Below are 17,240 nucleotides of genomic sequence, written 5' to 3' on the forward strand. Positions count from 1 at the left end.
TAGCAGGAATGTGGAATAAATTGCGCAGTGAAGAGTTTCAGAATTTGTACTCCTTGCCAGATCAAATTGGCAAGGCATGTAGCACGCATGGGAGAGAAGAGAAACGGATATATAGATTAGGAAGGAGACCATTAGAAAGACCAGGTAGTGGATGTGACGATGTCAGAATGAATTCGTCTGGCCGAGGATACGAATCAGTCGCGCTTTCTTAGGAACGCTGTAGTAAATTTTCAGGTTCCATAAATTGCGGGGAGTTCCTTGACAAGTTGAGCAACTGTTAGATTCTGAAGGACTGCTGCATGGAGTTAGTTAACATACACTGAGTGGTTTGGGGTATTGGTGATGCTCTAGACTTATTTATTTTGAATATATCCGGTTCGAATTTCTGTCGGGTTACCGGCTATCCTGCGGTATAGCAACTGGCCACGGGATGGACGACCGAGGGGTCGGAGTTCGAGTCCCGGTAGGGTCAAGAGTTTTCTCCACGTCGTCCAGGCCGGCTCTGGGGTCCACCTAACCTACCCAAGGGGTATCGGGGGCTCTTTCCGCGGGGGTAAAGTGGCCGGAGCGTGAAGCTGACCACACACCTACAGCTAATGCCGAAAGAAAATGTGGATCTATACATCCACTCCCCCACACGCCTTCATGGCGTAGTGCTTAATTAGTTAAGCACAGGGACAACTTTACCTTTTTTAACTTTTACCGACTATTCTGACAGAGTTATTATGGTTTTCCCCAGTCTCTTCCACGAAATGTCGGTATAGTGTTGTCAGATATACGTACAGCATTATCTTCTTCAAATTCTTACCTATTCATTGTTATTTTTCATTTTATTTTAGACTGTGTAACGTCTGCTTGTCAAAGATCGTCGTAAAATAATCTAGGAACCAATAATTTAGTATACAAGAAGATAAATTTGGAATAATAAAGGTTTAAAGTTATTTAACGATGAGTCTTCTTGCAGAACTTAATAACATCTCATTTAAGGACATGAAACAGCTGTTCCTTCTGCATCTCATGATGACTGCAGTTTTCCCACGCTCTGTTTCTGCACTGTGCCTTTTATAGCGTTTCCCACGAATAAATTGACTCAGAGCAGTAGAATTCGCACGTCGCCTAGACGTGGTCTTTCCCGATATAAAGTGATCACAGTAGACTCACTTCGTGACCTCACCGCCAGGTAATTCAGTATCATGGGACCGCGCTGCAGCTAACCGACATTATGACAACTGTACAAGCACGAACTTACTCAAGAGGTTTAAAAATAAAATATTTATCAAGAATTCGTGGGAAAAATGTATTCCTTTAAAACGCTTTATTGTATCCATACAGTGAGGCTACTGACAACTGTAAATTAATATTTGTACCATTCATTTTTTGTATAACTTCGCGAATAAAATTTTTATTACGGTAAATTTGATAGACGCTACGTTTACAATTGTTCTGTATGTATGTGCATGTGTTTATGGTCTGTCTCCATTGCGTAGCTGCAATACTTGCCGAACACAGTGGTCGCGCGTTCTAAGGCATGAACTGTCTTCGCCCGCTCAGACACCTGGAACGTGGGTTCGAATCCCACACAAGGCATGGATGTCTATATTGTGTGCGTTTATTCCTGTGTTTGTATTCTGTGTATAGATAGCGACCTTGCGACGGACTGATCTCCCGCCCAGGGAGTCATAACAACTGTGTATATGATTAAGAAACTGAAAAAGCGTCCAAGGTCCAACAAGGGACTGTAGATAGATAGATAGATAGATAGATAGATAGATAGACGGATGTGGCCATGATATGTTACCGAAAACTAAATATAATTTTCGTGCTTCCGTCGTGTTGTTTTGCAGTCCACAGAAAGATGTCTTAACAACGTTGAATTTTCTATTAACATGTATTGTTATTTGTTGTCTGTTAGATGCCACATATGAGTACAGCGCTTCTGAAACAGGATCTATTTTCGTAACAAAGGGTTAAGTGGGAAGGATCCTACTGGATCAGGTTCGTTACTCTTTCTAAATAGGACAATTTCCTCCATTGACTCATGATATATACGTTGTCAGATACAACAGCCGAGTGGGCCGTCATATTTGTGTAACAGTAGCGAGTTCATGGCGGCGTACCTGGCTTTCGTCCCTGTCCATGTAATGCTTTCAAATAGGTCACGACTTATTTCTTTGCAGTCCTTTACCTCTCACCATGCATACTCGTCATTTCGATAAATAGTATCAGCAATTGCTGCAGCATCGTAACATGTGAGAGCAAAACACAGAACATGTAAGCAACCGCTACAACACGGAATTATTGCGTGTTCGGCCACCGTCTCCGCATTGCTACGTCTGCAAGCCACTGGCTGGCGAGTCACTGCAGATACAAAGCAGAGAAGAAGTTAATAAACTCATGAGATTGAATTGATCTGCCTATGAAATCCGCAATGAGGCCAACTACAAAGGTCTAAACTAACTAACTCCGCGGCCTGTAGTCCGCAAGCGAACTATACCGACCAAGCGACCGCCCCTTGTCGCCGAAGTTACTGCCAACTTTAGCGGATACAGGGTGTCGCGTGGTCAGCACAACGGATCCCCACGGCCGTTAATATCGGTTTTCTAGACCGGAGCCGCTACTTTTCCATTCAAGTAACTCCTCATTTATCCTCACGAGGCTGAGTGGACCCCGTTCCAGACCCACCTGGTAGCGCCGGGAATCGAACCCGGGACCTCTGAATATGTAGCCAGGAACCCTGACCACTAGACCACAGAGGTATGGAAAATGAGTTTGGCTCCTATTTCTTGGCAAGAGTAGACGTCACCACGCCTAAAATTATTCTGCACAGTGACCACAGAACAGAAAATCTGTGCTTTGAATGTGGTCGTTATTTGTAACAAATTTGTATGCGTACTTCGGGCAAGGTAAACGAAGTGGATGTATGCAATGGAAGTAGGGCCTAGGTAAGAACTTCCCTGAAAGTGTATAATCACAGTTGAACAAGGAACTGACTCCTTTTATGAACCAGCTCTCCTTTGGATTGGGTCTAAGTCCGTAGTCCACCTTCACACCCGCCTTCCAGTATATCCAGTTTACCCCATAATCCCACTACGCCTGAAAGTTATACACTCATCTCCACTTCAATCCGAAACATCTTACTGTGCGCCGGGTTGACCCCTCCACTTGTCATTTCATAATGTTCATCTTTTAAGGTAAAGGTAAATTTGTTCCTGTGCTTAACTAAATAAGCACTGGGAGTGGATGTATAGATTACAATTTTCTTGACCTCAGAACTAGTTGGAGGTGAATGGTCAGCTTCACTCCCCGTCCGCTTTACCCCCGGTACCCATTCGACAGGAGGCTGGGTAGGCCCCAGAGCCGGTCTTGACGAGGTGGAGAAGAGAAATTTCTTGACCCTACCGGGACTCGAACTCCGACCCCTCGGTCGTCCATCCCGTAACCAGTCGCTATACCGACTGCTTGTTTCGTAAGTTAGTTAGTGACATTGAAGTACCGAGTCTAGACGAGTATAGTATTGAATTAGGGAAATAGAAGAGTAATCCTAAGTGGCGAATATGCTAGGATTTCGAATGAAGCATTCGTAGTCACGTGGTAGAAAATTAGTGCTAAGGATTTCGTAGCGACAGGCGAGGGAAATGCCTTGGGGGCATTTGTGCAGTAGCTCATATAATGTTACTGGGAATTTCTTTCTTGAAATGTTACGAGTCCCTTACAAAACAGAGATGGAAATTAAGAAAATCCAGATAACTTCGGAAGACGACAGTGGAGCGCTAGGAAAAACAAGAATATGCGTTATAGAGTTGTATGTGTATCACAAAACATTTCCGACGTTTCGGAGGAACTTTCCTTCTCCACCTCCTCCAGATTCGAAGACACCAAGGCAGAGGTTGCTTTGGAACGCTAATGTTTTCTGTTTCGACATGGGTCTCTGTATTGTTGCAGGGTAAAGCGACCGGGGAGCGGGCAGCCCTGTGGCTGAGGGCGCGCCTCCAGAGCCAGTTGTTTCAGCTCGGCTGTTTCCTGCATCGTCACGCCGGGAAAGTGCTCTTCGTGGCCATCCTCGTGCTCGCGACGTTCTGTGTCGGCCTCAAGTCAGCGCAGCTGCACACTCGTGTCGACCAGCTCTGGGTGGAAGGTAAGAACCACGACACTGAGCAGTGCATGCAACTCGAATGGAGGAAACCATTTGGATGATAACGAGGTACATGGGAAGGAAATATTAAAATGGATAGTATGGTGTAGGGTGCTTGGGTCGCACTATGGCCCTGGGGTCGACTCAGCCTCTAACAGAAATGAGTACCAGGAATATCCTTGGGGGTAAAGGGCGACCGGCGCGTAAGGCTGACAACCTTGCCGCCATATATGAGCCGATTGTCTAGAAAATGTGGGAACCTCAACATCTCACAACCCTATAGGTCTCCACGGCCTCTTACAGGGATTCCTTCACCTTTTTTTTTATGATGTAGCATGCCAAGGTTCGAATTGGAGGTAACTGGCTCAGGGTAGGGTTCAGTGGTGGACCCTTTGGGAGCACGTTAATGAAATTTTGGGCTGCATAAGAACACGCAATTTTTTGGCCAGCTGAGTGACTCTTAAGCTCCTAAAGAAGAACTGCGTGTTCAGTGTAGCTCATGACCACAGACGAACGAAGTCGCATTTCTGCTATCAGCGTTCATTTTGTGAGTAATAATGTGAGCCGGTGATTATATACGTTTCGGATTGTTTTTGTGTTGCAGATGAGATTTGTCTGTTACCTTCAAAACCTAACAGATTACTCTAACCCCTTAATTTTAGGGGCTTAGACCTATATTTTAGTGTCCAAATAAGTGGTTATATTCAAGCAATGTTCATAAGGACTCTTCTTTGGGTAAGAGATATCTAGATAATCTTCTGTATGTATGATCATCCTGGCGAACAATATTTTAATAAGAAGAATGCCGTCTTCTGCGGTGTGGCACCGTGTAAATCTTGTGCGAACGGACGTTTCGGAGGAACGCATCGCCTCTTCAGGCCAGAAGAATGCAAGCGTGGAACCTGCGCGAGCAGGTGGAAGATGTTTCTGCCTTGAAGATGGAAGCGATACGTTCCTCCGAAACGTCTGTTCACACAAGATTTACACGTCACATCCCAGAAGACGGCATTCTTCATAGTCACCGCCATTAAAAGGTCAAATCTTATAAGAAGTAATAAAACAATCGTTTCGCCTTGTCGGGCAATGGCTTTGGTGGTTGAAGTAAAATTGTAGTTGCAATTTCAGCACCGTATGAATGCTGGTATCATTAATGACTTATAATGCGGGAATGATGCAGTATGTATAACGATGTAATAGCTCATTAGTCTTCTTGTGTTTGAAGATAATGCAGGGATAGCACAATCCATGAAGCTTCAGTAGCCACCAGTCTGTATTCTATACAGAATATGTAAAAGTAACGCATAGTTTGGGCGTTTATAATTTTCTGACGTCGAGAGATGAAATCGGACGTTATTTTGTGTGTGTTATTTGGGTACATTTTCTTCTACTTTAATCACGTTTTGCAGTATTTCTGAGACGCCTCTGTGGTCTAGTGGTCCGAGTTCCTGGCTACAGATCCAGAGGTCTGGGTTCGATTCCCGGCGCTACCAAATTTCCTGAGAAGTAGTGGGCCTGGAACGAGGTCCACTCAACCTCTTGAGGATAACTGAGGAGCTAGTTCAAGGAAATAGCGGCTCCGGTCTAGAAAACCGAAATTAACGGCCGTGGGGATCCGTTGCGCTGACCACCCGACACCCTCCATCCGCTAAATTTGGCACTAACTTCTCCTACAAGCGGCAGTCGCTCGGTCGGTATAGTTCGCCTGCGGACTAGAGGCCACGGGGTTTGTTGTTTTTGCAGTATTTATTGATAATTGATCATTAAGCTCGCCCATAAGAGCCACCAGTGGATCAAGGACCACATTTTTAGAACAGTTACTTTAACTGTTTTAAGTTAAAACATCGCCAAGATCAGATTCCTCTACTGAACTCTGTGTTGAGACACGTCAAAACACACTTCACTAAATTCCCTTTTCATAATTACGAGTATATTCCAGGCTTCCAAGTCGCCGCTGTGTTCCAAAGAGTCTGCATATCAGAATCCGCACCCAACCCATTATTCGGGGCGGGGCACGGTGGAGACCCGTCGCTTTATGACAGTCCAGTTCTGAACTTTTCTTGTGCACGAAATATAGCAATCTTCCATTACCAAAAATACATAATAATTGCATTTAAGAAAGTTTTTTACTAAACGTTGTGTGGTGGATTTTTAATTTGGTTCATACTTTTCATGGAGCAGAAATATAATTTCAACGATGCCCCCCAAAAGGCTCATCGTACAAAATGTAACTGCTGCGTGGCAAGAAACATGCACCTCATAGAGATGGGTTTAATATCTCATGGAACACAACAAATAATTCGTTTCCCTATGCAATGGTTGATTTCATCTCAGCAGACCTAATGGATTTGTATATGAGGAAATAAACGTTAAAACGAAAGGACCGCAAACCGCAGAGTACTTGTTCGTCTGTATGGCTCCACAGCCCTTTGTTGGACATTGGCTGGTTTTTCAGTTTCCTGATCTTTCACACAGACGGTAGGACTCCTCTGACGGGGGATCAGCCCGTCGCAAGGCCGCTACTTACATACAGGACAGCACAAACACAATAAACGCACACAGATATCCATGCCTTGAGTGGGATTCGAACCAACGATCCCAGTGTGTGAGCCAGCCTTAGACCGCGTGGCCACTGTGATCGGCAGAAATGTGTACATGCATAATGTAAAATAGAAGATAAAGAACCGTAGTACTCGTAATGGACTGAATTTCTACTCCACCCCTCACTGACGGTTCACCAAACCTCTGTGAACATACTTTTGTTTGGTTAGTTTTACCAGTATTCTAGTTGTACCATCGTTACAGTTCGGGACTGAGCGGTTGGCTACCGTCGAGGCTGGCGAAATGTGGAGGAGTTCAGATTTGTTGTCACTGCCTTCTTCACAGGACCGTAATGTTGAGTCTCGGAACAGCAGTTAGTTACATTGCGCCTCCGGCGCCAAGATTAGATTGTACGCAGTACTCTAATGTCAGAGAAGTTGCCGCATTGGAACGGCGCTCTTCATGTTGTTTTCTTTACGTGAGAAAACGTGAGGGCACTAAGAACTGTGCCAGTGTCGACAGTTGTGATATAATGTAACTTATTAGTTGGTTCATCCTGGTCCATCACACTAGTAATAGTATAAAGGGCTGCTAACGCTATTCAGTGTGAGATAAATGTTTTTTTTTTTATCTTTCATCCTTTACGTGTTTCGGCCGGAGCGACATTGTAACAGTATTTTCCGCATGTATTGATATGTTTTTTCTGAAGATGGTCGCTCTTTTATATCCATGTTTTCTTGACCTCGGCATTAGTTGCAGACGAGTGATCAGCTTCACGCCCCGGCCGTTTTACCCACTGGGAAAATGTCCGCAGGGCCCCAGAGCAGCCCTGGAAGACATGGATACGTGAAAATTCTTAACCCTACCGGCACTCGAGCTACGAACCCTCGGCCGTCCAGCCCGTAGCCAGTCGCTATACTGACTGTACTATCCCGGCTCCTCACGTCCAGCCCGTAGCCAGTCGCTATACTGACTGCGCTATCCCGGCTCCTCACGTCCAGCCCGTAGCCAGTCGCTATACTGACTGCGCTATCCCGGCTCCTCACGTCCAGCCCGTAGCCAGTCGCTATACTGACTGCGCTATCCCGGCTCCTCACGTCCAGCCCGTAGCCAGTCGCTATACTGACTGCGCTATCCCGGCTCCTCACGTCCAGCCCGTAGCCAGTCGCTATACTGACTGCGCTATCCCGGCTCCTCACGTCCAGCCCGTAGCCAGTCGCTATACTGACTGCGCTATCCCGGCTCCTCACGTCCAGCCCGTAGCCAGTCGCTATACTGACTGCGCTATCCCGGCTCCTCACGTCCAGCCCGTAGCCAGTCGCTATACTGACTGCGCTATCCCGGCTCCTCACGTCCAGCCCGTAGCCAGTCGCTATACTGACTGCGCTATCCCGGCTCCTCACGTCCAGCCCGTAGCCAGTCCCTATACTGACTGTGCTATCCCGGCTCCTCACGTCCAGCCCGTAGCCAGTCTCTATACTGACTGAGCTATCCCGGCTCCTCACGTCCAGCCCGTAACCAGTCGCTATACTGACTGCGCTATCCCGGCTCCTCACGTCCAGCCCGTAGCCAGTCCCTATACTGACTGCGTACGCTCCCTGTTTCTGCCTCTGGCCGCTCTCAACGGAATGAGCGGTGTGTCTGTTTGAGTCTACTGAAATAAGAATTATAGGGGTTCACTGATCAGTCAGACAAAAATTCATCTCGCTTCCTGATACAATGCAGTTACTTGCTATAATTCTCCTCACTTCTCATGCACAACCCAGAGTTCTAAACTCACTGTCACTTAATGGGAGGATAATATTAAAGTGTAGCTTAAAGAATTGAGCGAACGTGTATAGACTGGATTCTTCTGTCTCAGGATAGAGTCCAGTGGTGGGCTGTTGTGAACACGGTAATGAGCCTTCGGGTTCTATAGAATGCTGGAAATTTCTTGACTGGCTGAGCAACTGTTGATTTTACTCAGAATTACTGGGTTTTTGGACTTTTTACATCGTCCGGTATTCTAGAAACTATGAAACACGACGTTTCGGAAACACCCAGTTTCTGAAACGTCGTGTTTTATAGTTTCTAGAATACCGGACGATGGAGAATGTCCAAAACCCCAGTAATTCTGAGTAGTATACACCATCGTGAGAACCCTTTAGAATATATCTGTTGGTTTGTTAAGGACTCAGCTCCATGAAGTTAGTTGGTTAGTTAGTTGGCAGGTTTACTTGATGGGTTCCAATGAAGAATTGTCTTAACACCAGTGAAACTGTTTATGTGTGAGGACCTCTCTAGACAGGGGAAGGCGGCCTCAAGACGCAGAAACAGCAGACAGTGTAAACTGAGGAGGGATACAGTTTTTCCGTTCTCAGTTTAATTTAACGACGAATTCTCAACTACATATATTTTATAGGGACGTGTGAAAGGGTGACCGTGAATTACGAATTGGGGAGGACGTGGAGGTAAAACGGTTTTGGCCCATTTAAAGGTACGTAGTATTCATGCAGATGAAGAAAACTAAGTATATGATGCTGTCTCGTCACCAAAATGCAGGGCAAAGTCATGACATAAAGATAGGAAACAGATGTTTTGAAAATGTGGCACAGTTCAGATATCTGGGGACAACGATGACAGATCGAAACCTGATTCAGGAGAAAATTAAGAGGCGATTGAATTCAGGTAATGCTTGCTACCATTCACTCCAGAACCTTTTGTCTTCCCGTCTGCTGTCCAAAAACATAAACATTAGAATATACAAAACTATAATTTTTGCTTGTGGTTCTGTATGGGTGTGAAACTTGGTCTCTGACATTAAGGGAGGAACATAGACTGAGGGTGTTTGAGAACAGGGTGTTGAGGAGAATATTTGGACCAAAGAGGGATGAAGTGACAGGAGGTTGGAGAAAACTGCATAATGAGGAGCTTCATAACTTGTACTCTTCTCCAAGTATAATTAGAATGATCAAGTAGAGGAAGATGAGGTGGGCAGGGCATGTAGCACGAATGGGGAGATGAATGTGTATAGGATATTGGTGGGAAAGCCAGAAGGAAAGAGATCACTGGGAAGACCAAGGCATAGATGGGTGGACAATATTAAAATGGATCTTAGAGAGATAGGCTTGGATGGTATGGATTAGATTGGTCTGGCTCAGGATAGGGACCAGTGGAGGGCTCTTGTCAACACGGTACTGAAACTATGGGTTCCATAAAATATTGGGAAGTTCTTGAGTAGCTGCAGAATTGGCGTCTCTTTAAGAAGGGTTCAGCTCTGTGTGCGTGAGTGAGTGAGTGAGTGAGTGAGTGATTCATGCAGAACAGAAAACCTCAGTAACGATGGCCGGCCTCAGCGACGAGAATCGAAGCCTTGATGTTCCAATTATAAAACGGGCGCTGCAATCACTCAACCGCGAAATTGTGTGCGTAAAGAAGTGCCTGAAGACCAGAGCACGTCTCACTGCTGCTCAGTGATGAAGAATTCCTTCATACGAGTTAACTTACTGGTCTCAGTCTCACAGAAATATTTGCGTCCAAAGCGAAAGTACGGTCACTCATCGTGACAGTTACCCCTCTCGGCAGGGGCATACTAACTGCATGGCGTTCCTTCGTCTATTGGCGATGTCTAAACATTACCATGTACGATACAGTGTTTAGTCTTGTTAACTTATGCTGTCCTCATGGACTGCGCATGCCAAGTCACCCATTTCAGACAGCAAACAGAGCATGACGGTTTACATGTAGAAATTCGAATAAGTGCATGAACAACAACTATAAAACCTGACAGGAAACTTGTGATGTAGTTTCCTTTCCCTCAGCAGATTTGTCCTCTCGCTCTCACCTTGTAGCATAGGGCCGATTTCTTAGTTTCGTTTATAATTTGTTAGTGACGGTAGGACTCCTTGGACTGGTGGTCAGCTCGTCTCAAGGCCTCTTCCTAACAGAGGACTACACAAACACAGAATAAACGCATACACACACACCAAACATGCATGGCTTGTGTGGGTTTCGAACCCACGATGCCGACTTCCGAGCGAGAGAAGACAGTTCATGTCTTAGACCGCTCGGCTTCCCCAAGCAAAAATGAACAAAATTCCGTAGAGAACATTAAGTAAGCTATTAAAATAAAGTAAACAGCAGTTTTCATTGACCTGGCACGGACTAGTTACTTCGCCTTGAAAATGGAGACAGAAAGCATGTCCGAATTGCTGACAGTTCGAGTTACTCCGAGTCATTGCTTAGACTCAAAATCCACATTTTCAGTTAAACTGATTTAAAATAATAGAAGGAAATTAAAGAAACGGACCTTCCATGTAGATAGAACGTACTGTATTTCATAGCCCATGCAAAAGAAGGTTTCTCATGGCCAGCAGCATTCTCAAGAACATTTAAGTAAAAGCGGCTTCCGTAGTCTAGGGGTAACGTTCCCACCTCATGACTCAAGGTACGCGGGTTCAAACCCGGAGGAGGTCGTGGAATTTTTAAGGGCGGAAAAAATTCAGGGAACAAGTCCTCCGGGAGGGACTTTAAGACGTGGGTCCCGTGTCATAGATTTACGGCACGTAAAAGAACCTCATGTCTCTAGGAGACCTCTGAGCTAAATTAGGCAAATTTTCCCGCCCAAGTAGTTTCAAATGCCTCCGGTAGATGGGGAAAGTATTAGGTACCACTGCCAGATGAGGACCGACCTCGCTGACAGAAAGGGACTAATTATCAGATACCACTGCCAGTAGAGGGCCGACCTCGCTGGCAGAAAGGGGCTGATAACGGCCACCAGTACCGGTATGGAGACAGTAGAAATTAAAGGGGGATGTTTGGGGAAACCCACCTCCTCCAACAATGAATGAATGAATGAAGAACATTTAAGCGAAACAAAAGAATGTTAATCCGGAAGTACAGAGTTAAACAGATCTATTAACACATCTGCACATGCAGGATTTGACGCTTTTCCGCCAGTAGTGATAAGTGGCGACGCGCAGTCCGTGGGACGTCAGCTTTGGGCTACACGCCTTTGTACCCCGGAATATATGTACAAATGTTTGTATGAATCAAGCCTTGAGTTGGTATGTGGCAAATCAAACATAGTTCACAATCTGTTCTAGTGGAAATCGGCAGAAAAATTGAGCAATTAATCGTGATATATAGTTGGCACTAAACTTCGCCGACGAGCGGCGGTCGCTCGGTCGGTATAGTTCTCGCGGACTAAAATCGTGGAGTAAAAAAATATATAGTTCTATCCTGTAGACCGAGGTGTTCGAGCCGAGGGTTTCATTTTTAATCTCCCTGTTTGAACAGATGCGTTTTACCAAACGCGGGGTTTGCTGTAAGTCCTTAGTCATGGATTGACTGCGCCAAGCCCTTTGACGGAGGTGTACACCTGCCGTCTAATTATCGGGTTTACAGCAACGTAGAACGTCCATGCCATTAATTACGCATTATAGCATCTCGCAGAACAGCCACCACCCAAAACTTTATTACAACGGCCTTCGGAGTATTTAGTTGTCCCCTTCTTTGTTTTTTTCAAAATGTTCTCCTTGGAACTGCGCGGTGTAATCTTATGTTGTTTTATGTTTTGGCTGCAAACTGGCGTCGTCACGAGAGCAGGTTCCGATCTCGGGCATCCGTGAGGAATGCCCATAGGTTTGTTTGCGAACTTTTTTTGTCTAACATCGCGTAATGCTGTTTGATAATGACGTTATAGTGGTAAAGATTATTGTAATATGAGTATAACGGCAGAATTAATTTTAATCTGGACTTAAATTAACGCAAATTTTAACACTGATACGTGCATGATATGTGTATTGAATCTGATACGTAATTCTAAGAATCGACGCGATACATCGAAGTTCGTCCTTCGACGTGGATCACGATGCCTGTCAGTGGAACATTAACCTTCTTGATGAAGCGAAAGCTCCAGGCTTATGTCATTCTTGACCTTAATATCCTTTACAGTCTAAGAAACTGCCTCTAAACACGCACCTCGCGAATTTCCAGCCTTCTGAACATTGTTACGTTACTGATTGTGTTTCAGGTGAAACAGGTGGGCTTCTAACTAAGCCTAACTCAATGTCAGAAAGTTGTCAGAGAAGTGTATAGTCACTGAATTGGCCAGCAAATTTCTTGCTGTTATGTAACCATAAGCTTGTGTACAATATTGTAAAAATCTGCTGATGGACTCTATCTTTAGCCAGCTGAATCCACTACACACTTCTACATCCAACGTATCTAAGATATATCACTCTGTATTATACTTCCTTCTACGCTCAGATATGAAAGAAAGGCATATTAATATACCACATGCAGTCTTGTAGCCGTTGAAGGGCGTGTTTGTGTGCAATGATCATTATTTGCTGTGGAGTGGTGTAAACCCGATTGATAATTAAATGGGACATTGTTACAAACAAATTTTGACAAGACACGTAACCTCAGTAATTTGAACTGTCCGTATTGCTGCTATCTGGAGGATATTTTGGAGTATGCTGCAGTGCCGACGTGGAAATTGCTTCGACCTGCCTTCCGCTCCTGACTGCTTGGTGAATGCACAGGGAACATACGTAAAGACAGAACAGCACGCTTTGCCTGTAGAGGCCCCTATTCAATAAATGTAATGTCGAAACACTTGTGATGTATAAATACACGTGTTTACGCTTTGCTATGCTTTGTTCGTGCTTTCAGTGGGTAAACGGGGGCACGCGGTAGCGTAGTTGGTTGAGGCACTATGCTACAAGCCGGAATGTCGCGGGTTCGAGTCCCTATGTCATTGTATTTTTCAATTTACCTAATATTTACAGCCGCACTGTGGCCCTGGGATCGTCTCACCCTCTAACAGAAATGAGTACCAGGAACCTTCCTGGGGGCTAAAGGGCGGCTGGCGCGTAAGATGACAACCTCACCGCCATCTGTGAGCCGATTGGCTAGAAAATATGGGAGCCTCGACGTCTCACAACCTTATGGGCCTTCACGGCCTGTTACGTAAACGATATAGCGTCGAATGAATGGTTGATAGATGAATGGTGATTTGGAAGGAAGTGGCCATGGCCTGATTTGGGGTACTGTCTCTGCATTTTCCTGAAGGGACAGACAACCGTAGAAAACCTCAGTCAGGATAGTCGATGCCCTGGCCAAAATTCACCGGAGTCAACAGTGAGGTATTCTGTAGGGCACTTTCTTGTGTATGGACGTGGAACACCCAGCTCGGACTCTGGGTTTCTCGGATAATAATGTGCTGCCGTTATTTGCAAAGACATGGAGACTACAGGAAAGCTGTGAAATCCAGCCCACATAAGTGGATGCTTATAGCAGCAACAGCGGCACCAGTACACTCAAACTGTATACTTCACTAGAGAACCGCGGTCACGTGGGTTTGAAGAGAAGGCACGCGAGAGAGAGCAAGGCAGGCTTGGCGAACAGAGAAATGGAGTCCTACAAACATCACTGAGCTTCTTGATATGACCTTTTGTTTTCATTCTTGGATTATTTAACGGCGCTTTGGACAGGCCAGATTATAGTGTTTCTTGTTACGTGATCGGATAATAGTGAACAACAATTTAGCAAGGCTGTTGTACTCTTCTCCAGTATAATTAGAATGATCGAGTCAAGGAAGATGAGGTGGGCAGGGCATGTAGCACGAATGGGGAGAACAGAAATATATGTAGGACATTGGTGGGAAAGCCAGAAGGAAAGAGACCACTGGGAAGACCAAGGCGTAGGTGGGTGTACAATATTAAAATGGATCTTAGAGAGATAGGATGGGATGGTATGGATTGGATTGATCTCGCTCAGGATAGGGACCAGTGGAGGGCTCTTGTGAACACGGTAATGAACCTTCGAGTTCCATAAAATGCTGGGAAATTCTTGAGTAGCTGCAGAATTTGCGGCTCGTCAAGAAGGGCTGAGCTCTATAAGTAAGTAAGTAAGTTGTGGGATATTTTGAGTCACTGTTAAGATTCAACATCACTAATAATAATTCAATTCGTGTTTATTTATGTGTAAACTTAACAGCACAGTGGCCAATTACAAAGTTAGCTCGAGTACATAGAAAATAATAATAATAATAATAATAATAATAATAATAATAATAATCCGATAGACATACTGTATCTTTTAGTTCTTGTGTCTGTCTGAATGGCACAGAATGTATGTCCAAGAGTTCTATCTCCTGGGACATAATGCCGTGTAGTCCGTTTCGGAGGAACATGTCACCTCCGAAATGTCGGCTGACTTTCAACGAACCACTCTGCGTTGTATCCCAGAAGATATATCTCATTATTACCACCGCTATGAGAACCTTTAGACCTACAAGAGATTTTCCAATTTTTATGAAACTCGTATCTTCAGTACCATGTTCACGAGAATTCCACGGGCCAGTTCAATTCATTCTGTGTCTTCAGGCCGTGTCAAATAAATCATACAAGTTCGGGGCCCTTGTGGCAGTTCTTGACAACCCAAACATTGTCGGCTCTCGGCGATCATGATTGCCGTCCTCTGTCTGAAATCTGCGCACGCGCAGTACCGAGATGTCGAGGTGTGGTGAGATGTGGTGTTTTCGTTGTACAATCTGTTGTCGGCTGTGATCAGAGAAATGTGGAAACTTGACCATATTGAAAATAGGGAGTTTTGGGAAAAACCGGGATAGCTCAGTCGGTATAGCGACTGCCTACGGGCTGGACGGCCGAAGGGTCGGAGTTCGAGTCCTGGTGAGGGGAAGAATTTTCACTTCACCATTTCGTTCATACCGGCTCTGCGACCTACCGAACCTCCAATCCAATGAGTACGGGGGCTCTTTTCCGAGGGGTAAAAGGGCCCAGACGTGAAGCTGACCACTCACCTGCAACTAGTGCCGAGGTCAAGAAAACGTGGATTTGTACATCCACCCCCCATACGTCTTCATGGCGTGTTGCTTAATTGTTTAAGCATAAGGACAACATTTCTTACCTTTACGGGGATTGGGCCCGGACATAACGCAGTTGTGGAGGTGGGTGGGTTTTCTTGGAAGCGGACCCTGAGTTAGCGAGACCACCCAGGAAGCAGAGAAGCCTGCAGGACAGGGCCATCAAACGGTTGGAGCTGCGGTCCGATGAATGAGCGAGCAGAGGCTGGCGCAGGAATGGGGCCAGACAAACAAATTAAAATAAACAACTTTGATGGATTACTGGGACCTTCCTACCCGCAGCAACGACTGCTCATCATATGTGGCGTCTTCCATATTCGAAATCGACGCAAGCGTAAATATCGTAGGAGCCGGGATAGCGTAGTCTGTATAGCGACTGGCTACGGGCTGGACGACCGAGAGGTTGGAAGTTCGAATCCCGGTAAGGTCAAGAATTCTGTCTTCTCCATGTCGTCCAGACCGGCTCTGGGGTCTACCCAGCCTCCTATCCAATGGATACGGGGGGGTTAAGCAGCCAGGGTGTGAAGCTGAGGACTCATCACCAGCTAGTGCCGAGGTCAAGAAAACGTGGGTCAATACATCACTCCCCCATACGCCTTCATGGCGTTGTGCTTAATTAGTTAAGCACAGGGGCAACTTTACCTTTTTTTACATGCTTTTATAGACCGTATACTTATCAAACCGACAGCAAACATTAAAACAGCCACGAAATACGGAAGTAGATTCTGAGTTTTCATCTGGCCGAGGCCAGTGTAAGTACTGCCATCAGTTATAAAATCAACTTTTTCAAACCTTCGTTGCAGCTAGTTACAAAACGGAATTTTCGGACACTGACGAATATTGCCCTTGATGTGCTAGATTCCTTTCAGTTTGTGGCCACAATGTGAACAGAGGGCTAGCAGAGATGATTTTTATTTAACAAAAATCCGTAAAACGGGGTTGCATAATGTGCCGTTCCATGGGGCCGCATTGTCTGTGTGTACTATCGCGCCGGCCATCACCTGGCAAACAGAATGGCCAGGTGCACGTTTGGGCAATGACTCATGTCTACGCGATTCAACTGTTCAGTGTACGTACACAGTATTCAAGGTGTCCCACTGCACGAGGGAACGAAATACAGTTATTAATCTCTACGGGTTATGGGAGATGGAGTAAGAAACAACCCACATCATGCCCTAGGATTGTTACTGAGCTTAACTGACGTAGGAGACGGAGTAAGAAACAGAACCCACATCATTGTTACTGAGTTTAACTGACGTAGGAGATGAAGTAAGAAACAGAACCCACATCATTGTTACTGAGCTTAACTGACGTAGGAGACGGAGTAAGAAACAGAACCCACATCATTGTTACTGAGCTTAACTTACGTAGGAGATGGAGTAAGAAACAGAACCCACATCTTGCCCTAGGATTGTTACTGAGAATTCTGTACGTATTTCAGACAGTCACTGCAAAGGGGATCCGCTCAGTTTAATAGCACCGCCTTTCCTTTCGTCCTATAGTTTAAAGTTTAAACGGTTAGAATATTACAAATGATAAAACAGTTCCGTCCAGTGTGACTGTCACAATCACACTGGAGGAATTGTTTTATCATTTGTAATGTTGTTAGTGTGACGGACCAGACTGAAACAAATCAGAAGGTTAGAATATTGCCAAAGAACATACGGTTAAGCCATATCGCATCATAACCCCCCCCCC

The 17,240-nt window shown here is 45.3% G+C and overlaps 1 protein-coding gene across 2 annotated transcripts in view; it reads left to right on the plus strand.

Moving 5' to 3' along the window:
- Positions 1–17,240, plus strand: part of LOC111874295 (protein patched) — a 120,284-nt gene that overhangs the window by 22,225 nt on the left and 80,819 nt on the right. For both annotated transcript variants that reach the window (XR_002844525.2, XM_023869671.2), the window contains exon 2: positions 3,943–4,135. Coding sequence is in view for 1 of the 2 variants with exons in the window: in XM_023869671.2 (XP_023725439.1) it covers positions 3,943–4,135 (193 nt within the window). In the remaining variant the exon portion in view is untranslated. The remainder of the gene's footprint in view (positions 1–3,942; positions 4,136–17,240) is intronic.

The sequence above is a fragment of the Cryptotermes secundus genome, unplaced genomic scaffold, assembly GCF_002891405.2.
Source record: "Cryptotermes secundus unplaced genomic scaffold, Csec_1.0 scaffold2042, whole genome shotgun sequence".
Classification (NCBI taxonomy): Eukaryota; Metazoa; Arthropoda; class Insecta; order Blattodea; family Kalotermitidae; genus Cryptotermes; species Cryptotermes secundus.